This window comes from Lontra canadensis, unplaced genomic scaffold (genome assembly GCF_010015895.1).
Source record: "Lontra canadensis isolate GAN:19392208 unplaced genomic scaffold, GSC_riverotter_1.0 scaffold16, whole genome shotgun sequence".
In the NCBI taxonomy this organism is placed as follows: Eukaryota; Metazoa; Chordata; class Mammalia; order Carnivora; family Mustelidae; genus Lontra; species Lontra canadensis.
In genome coordinates this window covers 8,824,977-8,841,468 of record NW_022631010.1, presented here as the reverse complement: position 1 = coordinate 8,841,468, position 16,492 = coordinate 8,824,977, and the positions used below count along the sequence as shown (strand labels likewise).

The 16,492-nt window shown below is 41.7% G+C and overlaps 1 protein-coding gene across 1 annotated transcript; it reads left to right on the top strand.

The window, feature by feature from the left end:
* Positions 1 to 68: 68 nt before the first annotated feature.
* On the top strand, positions 69 to 12,758 carry TRMT6 (tRNA methyltransferase 6). Its single transcript, XM_032859148.1, has 11 exons — positions 69 to 354; positions 4,028 to 4,155; positions 5,397 to 5,506; positions 6,060 to 6,151; positions 6,280 to 6,363; positions 6,634 to 6,758; positions 7,501 to 7,859; positions 8,236 to 8,321; positions 9,135 to 9,237; positions 9,341 to 9,427; positions 10,784 to 12,758. Exons 1-11 carry the CDS (start codon positions 227 to 229, stop codon positions 10,973 to 10,975), a joined length of 1,494 nt encoding a protein of 497 aa, XP_032715039.1. The 5' UTR covers positions 69 to 226; the 3' UTR covers positions 10,976 to 12,758.
* Positions 12,759 to 16,492: the final 3,734 nt, after the last annotated feature.

Sequence of the window (16,492 nt, the reverse complement as noted above, 5' to 3'; positions counted from 1 at the left end):
ATGCAGGAGTTCGGCCAGGCGGAAACCGTGTGGCTGCCGGAAGCCGTCCGGAGGTTCCGACCGGAAAGCGGAAGAGGCGCGCAGCACGTGGGGGCGGTGCCGGTCGGAGGGTTCTGCGTCCACTCGGCTTGTGGTAGTGAGGCTGGCCGCGGCGACAGCAGAGCACGAGGGGCGGGGCGCTGGGGGCCGGAGAGACGCTGCAGAACCCCGAGACCGGCTAAGCTCCATGGAGGGCTCAGGAGAACTGCCGGGCCCACAGCCACCGCATCCCGGGGACCACCGCATCCGCGACGGCGACTTCGTGGTGCTGAAACGGGAAGATGTGTTCAAAGCAGTGCAAGTCCAGCGGAGAAAGTAAGTCAGGTCGCTGGCCTTAGGCGTCCCCGTCCCCATTTTCTCGTTACTCCTTCCCCCAGGTCTTCCCACAGAGCCCCTTCCACCAGAGTCCCATTCTTGATTCTGTAGATTCCCAACCTCCTCTTTCGTTATTTCCTTTTAGTCTTCCTACAGAGAGGCCTTTTCCCACAACATCCCATTCTCGGCCCTTGGGGTCTCATCTATCACTCCTGTCTTCCCGCAGAGTACTCCTTCCATGATTTCAAATCTGGCCTTCTGCCCTCAACATCCCTCTCAATCTTTCCACAGGGTCTCTTTCCCATTCTTGCCCCTCGGGTGCTCAGGTGCCCTCCCCGCTCCCCACGCTTACATTTCCTTCTGTCCTAGGGTTCTTCCAAGTCCGTGAGATGTTCTCTCCTGTTACTCAAAGAACCCATCAATCATTCTCTGATATCCTTGCCTCTCAAGGTCCTCCCCTCCCTTGCCTTTTCCCTACAGACCATCCTTTCTCCCTATTTCCTGAGCAGGATCAATCCCACAAAAAATGAAACCTCTCCAACCTTTTCTGTCCCTCAGGCTCTTCTCTCTGTCCAAACTGGAATAACTGTTAGAGGTAATAATGTTGGAGAACAACTTCTCATAGCCCATAGGATCACTCTAGCGTTCCTTCACTTTACAGGAAGGGATGCCAGGTCTAGGAAAGTTATATTTCTCAAAAGCAGTTTGCTCAAGGTCTCAAAACTTGAAATTATGCTTGATTTTTGATCCTGTTGATTAGTTACAGCTCTGTTTTAATATTAGAAAAGTGGAAATTTTTGGTAGCTTCTTGGCAGGGGTGGTGAGGTTGTTACACCCTAACAGCTCATTAATGCTGAAATATATTGAGGTGTTTCCGTTAATTATCTGAAAAGTACAACCAAACTTTCTTTTGAGTTAGGTTATTACAGTACTTTTGACAATGAAATAAGTTGAGTTCAGTGTCAAGAGAACAGCTTTCTGCAGACCATAGGCCATGTAGTGGTAGATTGGGAATTTCGAAGTGCGCACATGAGGTGACTTATTTTACTCCTCTGTGAATCAAACTGTTGATTGGTATTTAAAGTGAAACAGGTGTCATTAGAAAATAGTCAAGTAACAGTCCCCAAAGCAGGATGCTGGTAACAGCCAAGTCCATTGCATAAGAATCAGTTTAGGAGGATGCCTGAGTGGCTCAGTTGGTTAAGCAACTGTCTTCGGCTCAGGTCATGATCCCGGAATCCTGGGATGGAGTCCCACATGTGGCTCCCAGCTCCACGGGGAGTCTGCTTCTCCCTCTGATCTTCTCCCCTCTCATGCTGTCTCTCACTGTCTTTCTCTCAAATAAATAAGTAAAATCTTTAAAAAAAAAAAAAAGAAGAAGAAGAATCAGTTTAGTAAAGACAAAGAAATATGGGGGGGTCCTTTAGTCCACAAATATAATATCTGCACCATTTTCTCTTTAGAATTTCTGATTAAAAATATGGGCCAGCCTTCAAGTATATACTTTTTGGAAAGAGCCAGTGCTAATTATTTAAACTATTTAATTGAAGTACAGCGGTGCAGCACAGTCCTTGTAAGTTTGATGAAATGATACCAAAGTTTACACAGCTGTATAATGACCATGCAGGTGAACTTTTGGTTTTTCTTCCTTTTCTTTCTCATACTTTTAAGTTGGTTAATTTTAAAATGTGGTTGTTAATGTGTTTTTGTTTTTTTTTTAAGACATAGCTTTTCCATTAACAATAAGGCAGGTAATAATATCTTCATTTCAAAAAGCTATCTGGAAGCACTCGAGACATACTTCTTTGGAAACACTTTTCATTACTTTTCTTGGCAGAAGCCAGTGCATTAGTTACCATTTTATTTAGTATATGACCCTCTGAGCTCGTCTACATCCCAGGGCAGATTCTCCCTTCACTTTTTTTTGGGTCTGTATGCATCTGGATGGGCAGAAGCAATCTGACTTTTTGAGAAGAATACTCTGCAAATCCCACTCCTTCTCAGTGAAGACATGGCATCACATTCTTCGGCCGGCCCCATTTTCCTGAATGGGGCAGTGACCTCTTGCCACGCATCAGTTTGAGCGACCCACCCTTCTTTGAATATCAGACCAGACTCGAGAAGGGTAAACCCCACCCAGCTCAGTGTTTCCTTAGCACCAGGGTGCTCAAGGGGTGAGCGTATGGAGTGCACGTCTGGGCTGAACTGAGTTTCAACTGAATTGACTGGACTTATGTCAGCAAATATTTTAAAAGTCTGTTATATTCTGTTATGTTATAGAAACTGGGCACCTAGCAAAGAATAAGAATTGACTCTATCTGGATCACTTAGGATCTCACAGGAGTTCGCTTGGATGACTCAAGTGAGGAGATTTAATGAAGATGTGACACATACGCATACAGTGGGTGGGAAGGTTTCGAGAACCAGCAGAGAGTGGTGACGCACCCAGGGTCTAGTAATGGTGGGAAAGTTCTGGCAATGGAGTCTGGGTGATGTGGTCTGTGTATCTGTCATAGACTCCTGGGGCACAGAGAAAGGAGAAGAACGTGTAGGTAGGGGACAAACAAAATTAAACAGTATGTGTCTTCCAGGATTCAGAGTTCTGTAGACATGGGTCATGTCCTAAAATTAGTCAGGGCTTCCTGAGATCCATTAGCCTTTTCTGGAGCAGACTGTGTGGTATGGTAGAAGGAAGCAGGCTTTGGGGTCAGGCAGACCCAGATTTTAATCCCAGCTTCCACTTTGTAACTGTGAATCTTGGACAAGATACTTTTCCCTAAGCTCAGATTGCTCTTCTGGAAGGAGCTATGTCCTAGGATTACTGTGAGAATTAAATAAAAAAGTATGAAACACACTGGCACATACTGCCTCGCCACTGGTCAACACTCAGTGGATATTAGTTTTCTTTTTTGAGAAAAATTTTTTTTTGCTTTTGTGGGATTTTCCTTTTAAATGATAATATAAAAATCCAGGTAATGGGGAAAGCTGATGTTGCCCGATCCTCAGTAGAGCATTGTCAGTGTTAAGCACCATTTCGAAATGTATAGATTGTCAATGATATTTACTTGTAAATATAGTTTGCCTTTACTAGATAATTTGTTTGTATGTTAAGTAGGCTCCATACCCAGTGTGGGGCTTGAACTCATGACCCTGAAATCAAGAATCTCATTCTCTACTGACTAAGCCAACTAGGCAACTCTGTTTTTACTAGATAATTTTGAAAGAAAATAGCCAGTTAGACCAGGGAATTTGTTGAATCCCTGTCCTCCCAATGATAGTTCAGTTTCAAGAGTTTTCTAGTTACAGTTGCAAGTAGTGTGACGGTGTGTGTCCAGTGGCCTGGCAGTCTCGGTGACCCTTTATGCTGTACAGGAAATCCACAAAGCTGCGAGTCTGGACATCCTGTCAGTGCAAAATTGGAGCCAGACCAATGCCTCAGAAGAAGGTCTTCTGTCCTTGTTTCTCCTTCCAAATTCAGTGTTTTTATATGTTCTTACTAATTTTATGTCTCTGCCCCAACCCAGTTCTCTTTAGTTCATTTGTCAGTTTATGTTCAGAGGTAATGCTGCTGATCATTCTTTATGAAGACCAGTTTTGAAATAAACTTGATTAAACCTTTTTTTTTCTATACTGAATGCAAATGAGATTCAGCTAATTGCATTTTCTTCCCTAGAAAAGTAACTTTTGAAAAACAGTGGTTCTATCTGGATAACGTCATTGGCCATAGTTATGGAACCACATTTGAAGTGACCAATGGAGGAAGCCTTCAGCCTAAGAAGAAGAAGGAAGAGCCTGCTTCAGGTACACTACTTTGGGTATATGAAATAGGTGCTCTCGAGCTGGCTAGTCAGAAACCTGTTGACCCCAATTCTAAAATGCTAACTCAGGCTATCCCCAAAGAAATTTTAAACTTGTAATCTAAGAACTGGAGCTTAGTGGAATGAAGAAAGGTCTGCCTTTGGCTTTGGGTACCTGGATTCTGGCTCCAGCCCATCATTAACTGGCTTTCTGACTTTGGGACAAGTTTTTAATCCTAGAAGAATCCTTGCTACTTCAGTGTAAGGGCAGGTAGACTCCTTTCAATGCCCCGAAGTTCCATAACAGCTGCAGGCAGTTAAGAATCTGGCTTCGAATTTAACTGACTAGGTTTAATTCCAGTTTCATCACTTGCCTTGTAATCTTAGGCAGGTTACTTGGTTTCTCTGGGTCTTCTATCTGCATTTGTAAAATGGAGCCATAAATACATTTAATGCCTAGGCTGTAGCCAGTTTCAGTCACATAACATATAGGAAGTTCTTAACAGTGCCTTGTCTATAGCAAAGACCCCGTAATTTTAGTGGTTATTGTTAGTTAAAATTAAATATTTCAATATTTGTTGAAATAAATGTATGTAAAATAGTTTATTAGTAAAAATAAAATAATTCATTTTTAAAATCAAATAACTACAATGCTGTTGAAGTTTTGGTTCAAATTTATTTATTAATTTTAAATAAATAAATTTATAAATTTATTTTTATTAATTTTAATTAATTAAAATTACTTTTAAACTAACCTCCATATTTTTATTGAGCACCAAATCTGTGCCAGGCATGATTAGGCATTGTCTAAATCATCTCATAAAGTGTACAGAGCAGTGGGGAACACCAAGAATAAGTAGAAAAGCAAACACACACTTGCAGATAGTGGATGTGTGCTGTGAAGATGGTAAAGCAGGAGGTGTACTGGAGGCTGCCTGGGTGAGACGTGGTTGAGAGGATGAGCTCAGTCCTAAGGGCTGGAAAGGAGCTAGACCTCTGTCATGAGGGCACTCACAAGTGGAGGGAGCAGCAGGTGCCAAAGCCCCGCAGTGAGCCCGTGCTTGGTGTGCTTAAGGAACAGAAGAGCAGCATGGCTGAAGCACAGGGGCCAAGAAAGGAGGTCAGAAAAGGTCGTTGGGGGCCAGAGCGTGTACAGGATGGGCTGGATGTGGACATGAACTTAGAAGAAGAAAGATTTTACATAATTTCAGATCATCAATGTCATTAAGCAATTTCCTTCCTTAGAGACCAAAGAAGCAGGCACTGATAATCGAAATATAATTGATGATGGGAAATCCCAGAAACTTACTCAAGATGACATAAAAGCTTTAAAGGACAAAGGCATTAAAGGAGAGGTAATATTCAAAGGATGTTGTGTTTTGTTTTTGTTTGGTATTGAGGAAATTGCTTGGATTTTAAAGCAGGATTTACTTAAGGTGAAATATAAAAATACTGCTTTTCTCTTAGCAACAGCTTGACCTGTACATGCCATTCAGTAGATGAAAGATTTCATTTCTTATATACAGGAATGTAAGTGAGTGACAACTGATATTATTAGCAAAAGAGAATTTAATAACTAGTGACTATCAAAGCTTAACTTGGTTCATTTTCAGTAATGTTTTCAGCCAGTGTCTTCAGGAAGGACAATTTCCTTTATATCTCTTCTCCCTTTATTATGTAGTTCTGTTTTTTTTTTTTTATCCTGTTTTAAGTACAGTTACAAAGTACTTGTATTTTAATACAAGTTCTAGGTAGAGGTAAAAAAAATGCAGTTTATTTATTTAGACTTCTGTGGAAAAGGGACTGGAAAATCAGACCTTTGGATACATTCTAGGGTAACAAATCTTTGAAGTTATCATTTCCATGGAAATAAAGTTTCAGGAAATCTGCTTGCTCCTTTTCTTATAGGAAATAGTTCAGCAGTTAATTGAAAATAGTACAACATTCCGGGACAAGACAGAATTTGCTCAAGATAAATATATAAAAAAGAAGAAAAAGAAGTAAGTGGATTTTGTTCGAAAAGGATGAAAGTATTATATCTTTATAGGTTTATAAAATGTTTATTATTAAAATAAAGTATTTTTAAGCCAGTTTTTAAAAACTGATGTCTTCTTTTTTCTTCCCCCAGGTATGAAGCCATCATTACTGTTGTGAAGCCATCCACCCGCATTCTTTCAATTATGTATTATGCAAGAGAACCTGGAAAAATTAAGTACGCTTTGTTTCCTTTCAAAAGTATAATTGGGGGAAAATATATCTTTAAGAACAGTCATGATTTTAAGTAAAATGAAAAACTTGCTCACCTGCATAAAGTGTCCTCCTACCTCATGAATTGTAAGTTCTTTTTACTGTTGCCTCCAAAACAATCTATAATCTTATCAACATAATTTTTATGAAATAAACAAACAAAACTTAAAAAAAAAAGACTAAAATAGCTGCTTCTGCTTAGCTAAAAATAAACAAATCATTCTTTTTTCCTTAGCCACATGAGATATGATACACTAGCCCAGATGTTGACTTTGGGAAATGTCCGTGCTGGCAATAAAATGATTGTAATGGAAACCTGTGCAGGCTTGGTGCTGGGTGCAATGATGGAACGGATGGGAGGTAAGATTTACCATTTTTAAGTTCATTAGAGCACTACCATGATGTGAGTAGAAGGGCTTAAAAATGTGAGGGTACAGAAAGTGAGGCTGAATTACTGCAAGATTCACGAAATGACTTGGGTGGGCCCACACCACCCTAGTCCCTGCAACCTTCGTGTAGAGTCCACATCTCTCAGCCAGTGCTGTGTCGGTGCCGCTGGATGGCAGTTGCCCTTTCCCCAACTTCAGTATCAGTGGGGATGTTTAAGAAGCCTTTGGCCGGCTTGGACCTCCAGGACAGTGATTTCAGTAAATTCTTGGATAGCTGGTTCTCATTTTATTGGTCAGAATTGAGGGGATTGGATGAGAAGACTACGTGGGGTATATTTTGTCCTGGAGGAACGCACACAGCCTGGTTTGCCTGCCCTCCCTCTAACCCTGTGGCAGGTAAGAACTTTGAGCTGCCCTGATTGAGGTTCAGACTGGGGGAAAGCTGAGAGCCAATCGCCAATCACGTGACACCCAAATTTGCAAGATCATACGGTTTTACCGTAGCGTCACGTGGAGGTTCATGTGTTCTGGAATTGTTATTTCCTTCATTGGGAATATTCATGGGTTAAACGACCGCCAGGGGGAGCTGCATTATCCCACAGCCCCTGCAAAGAGTAGAGACATTCAGTCTTCTTACAGTGGAGGACCCTAAGGGTGTCCTGAGTCTAGAATCCCCTCCATCCAGCAGACCTTTATTTTTTTAATCTCTTCAGGTTTTGGTTCCATTATTCAGCTGTACCCTGGAGGTGGACCTGTTCGGGCAGCAACAGCATGTTTTGGATTCCCCAAATCTTTCCTCAGTGGTCTTTATGATTTCCCACTCAACAAAGTGGACAGTCTCCTAAATGGAACATTTTCTGCGGAGATGTTATCTTCAGAGCCTAAAGACGGTGCTTCTGCTGAAGAAAGTAATGGCACCCTGGAGGAAAAACAGACTTCGGAACAGGAGAATGAAGACAACGTGGCAGAAACGCAGGAGAGCCGTCACCCACCAGAACAGGAAACAGTGGAAATTGTCTCGCAAGATCCAGACTATAAGGAGTCTAAAGAGAGAGGAAGCAAAAAGGATTATGTAAGTGTTAAGAGTCCCCCTACCTTTGTAATATTCCTCTTCGAGTTTCATTTGGCACTGAGATTTGGTGTGGCTTTGGAGCATCAGTGCCCAAGATAATAAATATCAGAGCAGACGGAGAAAATGTGTGCATGGGTGTGCACACGTGTGTCATGTATTCTTTGGGACGGAGCTTTGGGATCCAGGAGCATTGTGTAGGTAGCTTACTGATGGTTCTATAACAAACGGGTTTGTGTGTTTCCAGCTTCCTCATGAATGACCTCCTGTTGCTTTAGTCCAGGTTGATAAATACTGTTGAAATTTTTGACAGACCATCATTTCCATAAACCTGATTGAATGACTTCAGTATGCTAATTTCTTCTTTTTCTTCTTGAAGATTCAGGAAAAGCAGAGGAGACAAGAAGAGCAAAGGAAAAGACACTTAGAGGCTGCTGCTCTGTTGAGTGAAAGAAACTCAGATGGGTACGTTGATGAAGGAATACAGATACCTGGGGATCCGTGGGCTGTGCTTCACACAGAATTCTTCGTGTGTCTGCTTTGATTATAGTCAGAGCAGAGATGATGAATCTATCTTAAGTTTTTTAAGACAGGAGGCTGTATCTGGTGGATGTGGGAAATTATGTTGGTTTCAGAGTTCTAGAATAAATTTGAAGTGTCTCCAGTGATAGTGTATCGGATGAGTCTGTGTGGTCCTGCTATATGCAGGGGGTAGGACATTCAAATTGATACGACTCTGGCTAATGGTAAAGGCTAAGGAAAACCTGACAGGAGACGTAGATTCTGATATCTGCAAAGGCAGAATTACAATGTTAGATTTGTTTCCAGATGATTTTTTAAAGTCAAGAATGTCATTAAATGCTATTTAGAGTTGCCAAGCACCAAGAGAGCTTTTAGTTCATTTTGTGTTTCTTAGAAACACATGATTTTATTTTGGGGGGGGAATTTGTAGAATGTGGTATTTAAAGCTCTTCCTTGCGTGAGTCATGGCAAGTGAATAGATGATCATTTTTTCTGAAGATTTTACTTACTTGAGAGAGAGTGACTACAAGCAGGGGTAGTGGCAGAGGAAGAGGAAGAAGCAGGCTCCCCTCAGAGCAGGGAGCTTGACACAGGACTCAATTCCAGAGCCCTGGGATTATGACCTGAGCCAAAGGCAGACGCTCAACCAACTGAGCCACCCAGGCGTCCCAGTAGATGGTCATTTTAAATGCATTTTAAAATCTATGCTCTACCTTGCCAAGGAGAGAAATAATTTGTCTAACGTTTTCTTTGCAGTTTAATTGTTGCTAGTCGTTTCCATCCCACTCCACTCCTGCTGTCTTTGCTGGACTTCGTGGCCCCTTCGAGACCATTTGTGGTCTACTGTCAGTATAAAGAGGTAATGCTGACATGGAAGAGCTGGGAGTTCTTGCATCTGTGTGTTAATACTCAAATTACAGCCCTCACAGGCATTCTTAACAGAATTCTGTTTATGCCTTTAGCCCCTGTTGGAATGCTACACAAAACTGCGGGAAAGAGGAGGGGTCATCAACCTCAGGCTGTCGGAAACCTGGCTCAGGAATTACCAGGTACGTGTTCTTCCAGCTGGTTCCAGGGGGCTGCTCTCCTGAGTCGCTGGCTCTCTGCAGTGGTGCCAGAAGCTGTTAAGTAGATGCCCGTATCTCCATCTACAGATGAAAGAATCTCCTGCTTGTAACTCAGACAAAGTGCCTTGGCTCTTCTGACCCTCTTTCCTCCTTCATGTCAGGGTCTGTTACTCTGAAACTCCAGTCCAGAGCCACTTAAAATGCAAACAGTTAGGATTCGTGTTTCTCCAAGGCCTCAAGATCACTGTGGAGGGAATAACGGATGATAGCAAAATCCCTAGGCCAACAAGAAAGTGACTCTGCCCTCTCAGCTGAGATGTCTTTGCAGCAGATTTTCAGGATTTACTGGTGGGTCCAACATCAGTTCAGGTCCTCTGGAAGGCATACGCTAAGATGGAATTAGAAGTATAAGGGATTTATGGGGGAAGATGCCTCTGAAAGAGGAGAAGGAGAGGGAGCAGAGCCAGGTAGGAAAGCCCTCAGACCGTGTTGGAGGTCTGACTGCTGCAAAAGGAGGGGGAGAAAGGCAGATGGGGAGGAAGAGCCTGCAGAGCTGCCTCCAGAGAGTCTCGGCCAGGATGATGGGGAACCCCAGAGCAAAGCTTGCCCAGTAAAGGAGCCCTGTCTTGGGCAGAAGTGTTGCAGTCCTGGGTACCCATGCTCAGTAATCGACTTGGAGCAGCCCATGGCCTCCCTGTGTATGCATGCTGCTCAGGATCCCAAAGAAGCAGCAGCTAGAGGCTTTGTGCCCCGCGATCTCCTCACAGCTGGTCCCTCTCGAAGGGAGAACTGAGGGAGTACCTCCATGGCCGCCACAGGCCCTGCCCTGCTGCTTGCACAGCTACTGCTTTGATCCAGGATACTCGAGGCCCTGAGCAGACTCTGCCCTACATGGCAGTGATCTTCTTGAGCTATGGTAACAGCAGAGAAGAGATTGTGTCGGAGTTAACAAGGTATCAGGGGAGGGAAGCTCTGGATATGTCCAGTAGCTACTTCTCCATGGACCCACACTCCACTCTTGGCCGTGAAGCTTCCTGGAGCCAGTAGGAAGCAAGCTATGTGCAGGTCCAGAGTACAACACAGACATTTGCTTGTTCGCCACTAGAAACTTGCCTCAGGTTTGAGAGCAGCGGCTTCAATTTTATTTTTCAGAAGAAAATCCTTAAAAACCAGTTTCTACACTTTAATCTGCACGTGAAGGAAGGCGCTCTTTAGAGATTGATCAGATTAAATCTTCAAGAGAATCTCTGTCATTTGAATTCTGATTTCTGGCATGTGTATTGTTAGCATGTGCTTTATCTGCTTAGGAAAACATGAATGTCTTTCTGTTTTGATTAGGTTTTGCCAGATCGAAGTCATCCCAAACTACTGATGAGCGGAGGTGGGGGTTACCTTCTCTCAGGCTTCACTGTCGCCATGGATAACCTTAAAGCCGACCCCAGTCTCAAATCCAACGCAAGCACTTTAGAATCACACAAGACTGAAGAGCCAGCAGCTAAAAAACGGAAATGCCCGGAGTCTGACTCTTAACCTTTCAGAAATTGCTCTGATTTTTTTCCTCAGGCGTTATACAGTTAGTAATTAAACTTTAAATGCCATCACTAATTGTTTTCTCATCTTCTAAAAGTAAGTCTATACAGTTGTTCCTGGGAAGGACGAGTAAGCCTTTTGTCCACCTCTGGAACAGATCAATTTGGTCTATGAGAACATCGAGCCAGAACACCCAAGCCTGGGGTGTACACAGTGGGACTAGTGTGTATGTGGCCAATTCTGTTTATTTCACCAAAATCCTCTAAGTACTTGTAGTACTCTGTGAAAATATCTTGAGAATTTAGACATCCTAAAAATATCTTTATACAAGACTTCGTTTATACGTTAAACTAAGTGGAATGACACAATGTATCCAAAACTTGGGTACTGAAAGAAAGAATTTGTGGAAAAGATTTCTTGTGTTCATTCCACTCTCTTCAGTCGAAGCAATGTGGATGTGTGAGTGTATGAGATTGACAGCACCAAAAATACCCTCCCTGTTCCCTCCAGTGGAATAAACTTTTTTAAAACACTAGATTTTTTTATTTTAATAGTTGACAACTTAGGAAAGTTCTGAGTATTTATTGTACTGCTTTTTTGGGTCAATACACAAAGGGGTAGTAGGGTACTTTTTTGCGTTAATTTGCCCATCTCCTCATTCTTTGTTCCGAGTGAAATGCCTAGAATTTTTGTGTTTTATTAAGTTAAAGGAAACAGCAAAGGTTTTTTTCCCCCATCCAGAGACTTACAGAGATAGACACACTCGTGTTTATGGTTGTTGGTTATACACACATATATATATTTATATATACGTATGGAAACAGAGAATGCACTATTTATATGATCTATGACAAAGTTTAGTACAGGGCTTTGACCAGTTCTCATTGCATTAGCGTCACTCCTTATCAAGTGTATTTTAAAGTGCCTTTTTTTGGTGATTATTAATGCTGGTCTGTTAAGCTCTGGCATGATTAAGTGGTTAGTCTTTCTAAGCTCTGAAAATGTATAATCAAATTTGGTCATCTGCTACAGCCAAGGAAAGTATTTAGAGTAAGCCGTGGCCCTTGTCTTGCTCACTAAATATGCTCGTAATGTGTATCGTTGACATCGCTATAGCATAGATGCTGATCAGCAAGGAGCATCTCAGACAAAAAGAAATAACATTTTCCTAATAGCATGTACTATCCTGATAATGGTCAATGTGATCACCAACCAGTACAGTTTTGATTCCTTTTTCTTAAAACAATGGCTTTTAAAGAATAAAAGTGTTTCCTATTATGAGTTGTCTGATTGACATTAATGATGGGGTCAATGACACTGCAATCACTGGCTTTCAGCTGATTGTGACACGTGGTCTATATAAGAAAACAGGCCCAAATCGACACCTCACTGAACATGTCCTTGCAAACAGTTGCCACCCACATACAACCTGTCCCGGTTTGTCCAGGAGAACATGTGTGCACAGACTGGATTCTGTAGTGGCTGGTCTCCACTGGTTGCTCTTGTTTAAATCCTCTCCTCGGGATTCATCCAGTTTTCAAGGCTCATCTCATTTCATCCATTCTGGACGTCAGCGCTATCAAGGCGTGTGCCCATGGAGCCACCCCTGGAGCTGACTTGTGAACTCCTGTCATGTGCCAGCAGCAAAAGTTAACCTTAACGTGTGTTATTTTTTTTTCTCTTGCATATAATGTACTTCATCTTTGAGGACTGATGCTTAATTCAAAACTTGAAAACTTAGTGTGTGCCAGAATTCCCTGGTGGGCTTATTAAATCTGGATTGTTTAACACCTCCAAGTTTCTGATTCAGTAGTCTGGGGTGGGCAGAAGATTTGCATTTCTAGGAAGTTTCCAGGTGATGCTGCTGGCCCAGGCACCACTGCTTGAGAAACACTCCTGTGTGTGCACTCACGTCAAGAATGCAGCAAAATACATGATGCTGTTGTCCTGTTTGTAAAGTGGACATCCACCTTTGGAGCAGATGAATGGATAATTCTATGACTTCTGGACATCTAGCCACCAGAATTATGTGAAATAACACTTTAATGAGTGGCAGTCAAAAAATAAAGACAAAAGTCATTCAATGATGTCTACCTTATTTCTTGACTGGATTAGGATACTTGGAAATATACAGTGGTGCCAATTAGATGATTTTTTAGCTTAGAGGTACACTAAAATTGTGTGAAGCACACCCCTCCCCCCAGCTTTATTGAATTGACATATAACCTTGGGTAAGCTGGGACACCTCGGTGGCTCAGTTGGTCAAGCATCTGATTCTTAGTTTTGCCTCAAGTTGCGATCTCAAGAGCCTTGAGATCGAGCCCTGCGTCAGGCTCTGCACTCAGTGCGGTGTCTGAGATTCTTCCTCTCCCTCTGCCCTCGTCCCTCTCTAAAATAAATCTTTTAAAAAAGACAATATCTTGTAAGTTTAAGGTGTATGACTTGTTATATTTATATATTGCAAAGTGATTACCACCGTAGCCTTAGCTAACACCTCCATCCCAGCACATAATTACCATTTCTGTTTGTGGTGAGAATGGTTAAGATTTACTCTGCTAGCAACTTTCAGTATATAATGCAGTATTGTTAACTATAATCACTATGCTGTATATTAGATCTCCAGAACTTACTCATCTTATAACTAGAAGTTTATAGTCTTTGATCAATATCTCCTCAGTAACCACCATTCTACTCTCCATTTTCATGAGTTTTTTTTCTTTTTTTCTTTTTTTTTAGATTCCACATACAAGTAAGTTAACACATTATTTGTCTTTCTCTGTCTCACTTATTTCATATAGTACCATGCCCTCACGGTATCCAAGTTGTTACAAATGGCAGGATTTTCTTCTCATCGAGCTAATTAGTGTTGCATTGTGTATAGATACATATTTATTCATTCATGAACAGACACTTAGGTTGTTTCTATATCTTGCCTATTGTGAATAAGGCTGCAGTGAACATGAGAATACAGATACCTCTTTGAGATACTGAGTTTGTTTCCTTCAGATATAATCCATATACAAAAGGTCTATATGTTTACACTCCCTGTGTTTTATTATTTTGATTGCACAATTTATTTTTTTCATACTGTGTATATTTGTATTTACAGTTATTTTTAATCCTTTTGTCTTTTAACCTTTGTACTGGAATTATTCGTGATTTACCCACCACCATTACAATATCGTGAATTTAACTATGTATCAGTGAGTTCCATACTGTTTTCATTTCAGTTACCTGATTAGTAGCTTCCATTTTAGTTTAATGAATTCCCTTTAACATTTCTTGTCAGGCTAGTCTAGTGCTGATGAACTTCAGCTTTTTGTCTGGAAAATTTTCTCCATTTCTGAAGGACAACTTAGAGGATTCCTGATTGGCAGTTTTTGTTTTTTTTCAGCACTTTGAATATATCATCCCACTTTCTTCTGACAAGAATTGGTGCTGAAAAATCCACCAGTAGTCTTAGAGGGGTTCCTTTGTAGGTAACAAGTTGCTTTTCTCTGGCTCCTTTTAAGAGTCTCCATATCTTTAATTTTTAACAATTTAATTATAAAGTGTCTCAGTGTAGCTTCATCTTATTTCGTACTCTTTGGGTTTCTTGGATGTGGATGTCTGTTTCTTTTTCCAGGTTAGGGAAGTTTTTAGCCATCATTTCTTTAAATAATTTTCTTCTACTTTATCATTCCTTCTGGGACCCGGATAATGTGTAGGTTTGTCCACTTAGTGGTGTCTCATTAAGTCCCTTAGGCTATCTTCACTCTTTATAGTTTTTAAAAATTTTTTGCACCCCTCATTGGATGAATTCCACTGCCCAGTCTTTGATTTCATTGATCCCTTCTTCTCTTTGATCTATCTGCTGCTGAACCCCTGCATTGAATATTTTAGTTCACTTACTGTGTTATTTAGCTCTATGATTTCTTTATGGTACTTACTTTTATTTTCTGTCTTCTGAAATTCTTACTTTGTTCATGACATGACCATGGTGAGCATTTTTATGACCATGATTTTGAACTCTATAAGATAAATCTCTTACCTCTGTTTCATTAAGATCTGTTTCTGGAGATTTATCTTGTTCTTTTGTTTGGAACACATTCTTCTGTTTCCTTATTTTTTTCTTCACTCTGTATGTTGGTGCTTACATATTGGATATGACAGCAACCTCTCCCAGTCTTGACAAATTGGTCTTGTGTAGGAGATAAGCCTCACCAATCAGCTGACTCTGAACTCCTGGTTGTCTGTCAACCCTTTGTGATTGTCAGGGTGCCTGGATGGCTCAGTTGGTTAAGCATCCAACTCTTGATTTCAGCTCAGGTCATTATCTCAGGGTTGTAAGATAGAGCCTCACATCATGCTCTGCACTGGGCATGGAGCATACTTAAGAGTCTCTATTTCCCTCTGTCCACCCCCCACCATACACACACAAAAAAGAAAAAAAAAAAACTTTGTGATTGTCTAAGCCACCATCTTTGTTCTTAGTGATCCCCAGTAATTGAGGGTGTGCCAAGACCTGCTAGTATCCCAAAAGGGAGAATTAAATGTGTTGTCTCACAGTCCTGGAGGCCAGAAGTTCCAAATCAAGGTGTCAGTGGGGCCATTCTCCCCCTGGCAGTTCTAGGGAAGAATCTTTCTTTGCTCTTCTAGCTTCTGCTGACCCCAGATGTTTATTGGCTGGTGGCAGCCCAGCTTCAGTCTCTGCCACCATTTTCACGTGGCCATCTTCCCTCTATGTCTTCACATGACATTGTCCTCCGTATCTATCCACATTTCCCTCCTCTTTTAAGAACACTGGTCATATTGGATATGGGCCCACTCTAACAACTTCATCATAACTTGATTGCATCTACAGAAAATCTTCAAATAAGGTCACACTCACAGGTGCCGGGGTTAAGTCTTCACCATGTCATTTTGGAGGACACAGTCCAACCCACTATATGCCTTTCAGGACTACTTGATGTTTTGCCATCAACATACATGACTTTGATCAAAAGAGGAGAAAACCATGGCCTGGGTAGTCCTTGAGTTCATCTTAAAGAAATGGTGGCATGGCATCCCCAGAGATCCTAATTGCACTTTGCTGGCACCATGGGTCAGGTGGGATTTCTTGAATATCTCCTGTATCCTTGATAGGTCATCTGTGTCTACACATTGCCCTATCCTGAAGTGTTTGCAAACTAAACCAAAAGGATGTGTTAGTGCACGGGACATCACCAGGAGGCCAGGACCATGCAGTGCTATGCTCCATCTGCCAGAAGCCAGCAGCTTCTCATGAGCAGGGCCGTGTGCATGTGTGCACACCTGTGTGTGTATGTGTGTGTGTGTGTGTGTGTGTGTGTGTGTGTGTTTGCCAGGCTAGCATTGGTGCATTGCACTGTTTTGTCTTTCCTTAACCCGTGAGTAAATCGCTATTCATCTTGGGCCCTTGAATCCTTTTTATTAGGAAGCGATTTTGTTTTCTGCAGAGCTGCAATAGAAAAAAAGGAGAGATGTGTCTACTGCCATGTGTTAAGCATTTCTTAGTAA

Excerpts from the sequence above, each read along its gene's own strand:
- TRMT6 (XM_032859148.1), top strand. The coding sequence starts at position 227 with ATGGAGGGCTCAGGAGAACTGCCGGGCCCACAGCCACCGCATCCCGGG. Across the intron at positions 5,507-6,059 it reads ACAAAGGCATTAAAGGAGAG|GAAATAGTTCAGCAGTTAAT; the intron begins GTAATATTCAAA and ends CTTTTCTTATAG. Across the intron at positions 8,322-9,134 it reads AGTGAAAGAAACTCAGATGG|TTTAATTGTTGCTAGTCGTT; the intron begins GTACGTTGATGA and ends TTTTCTTTGCAG.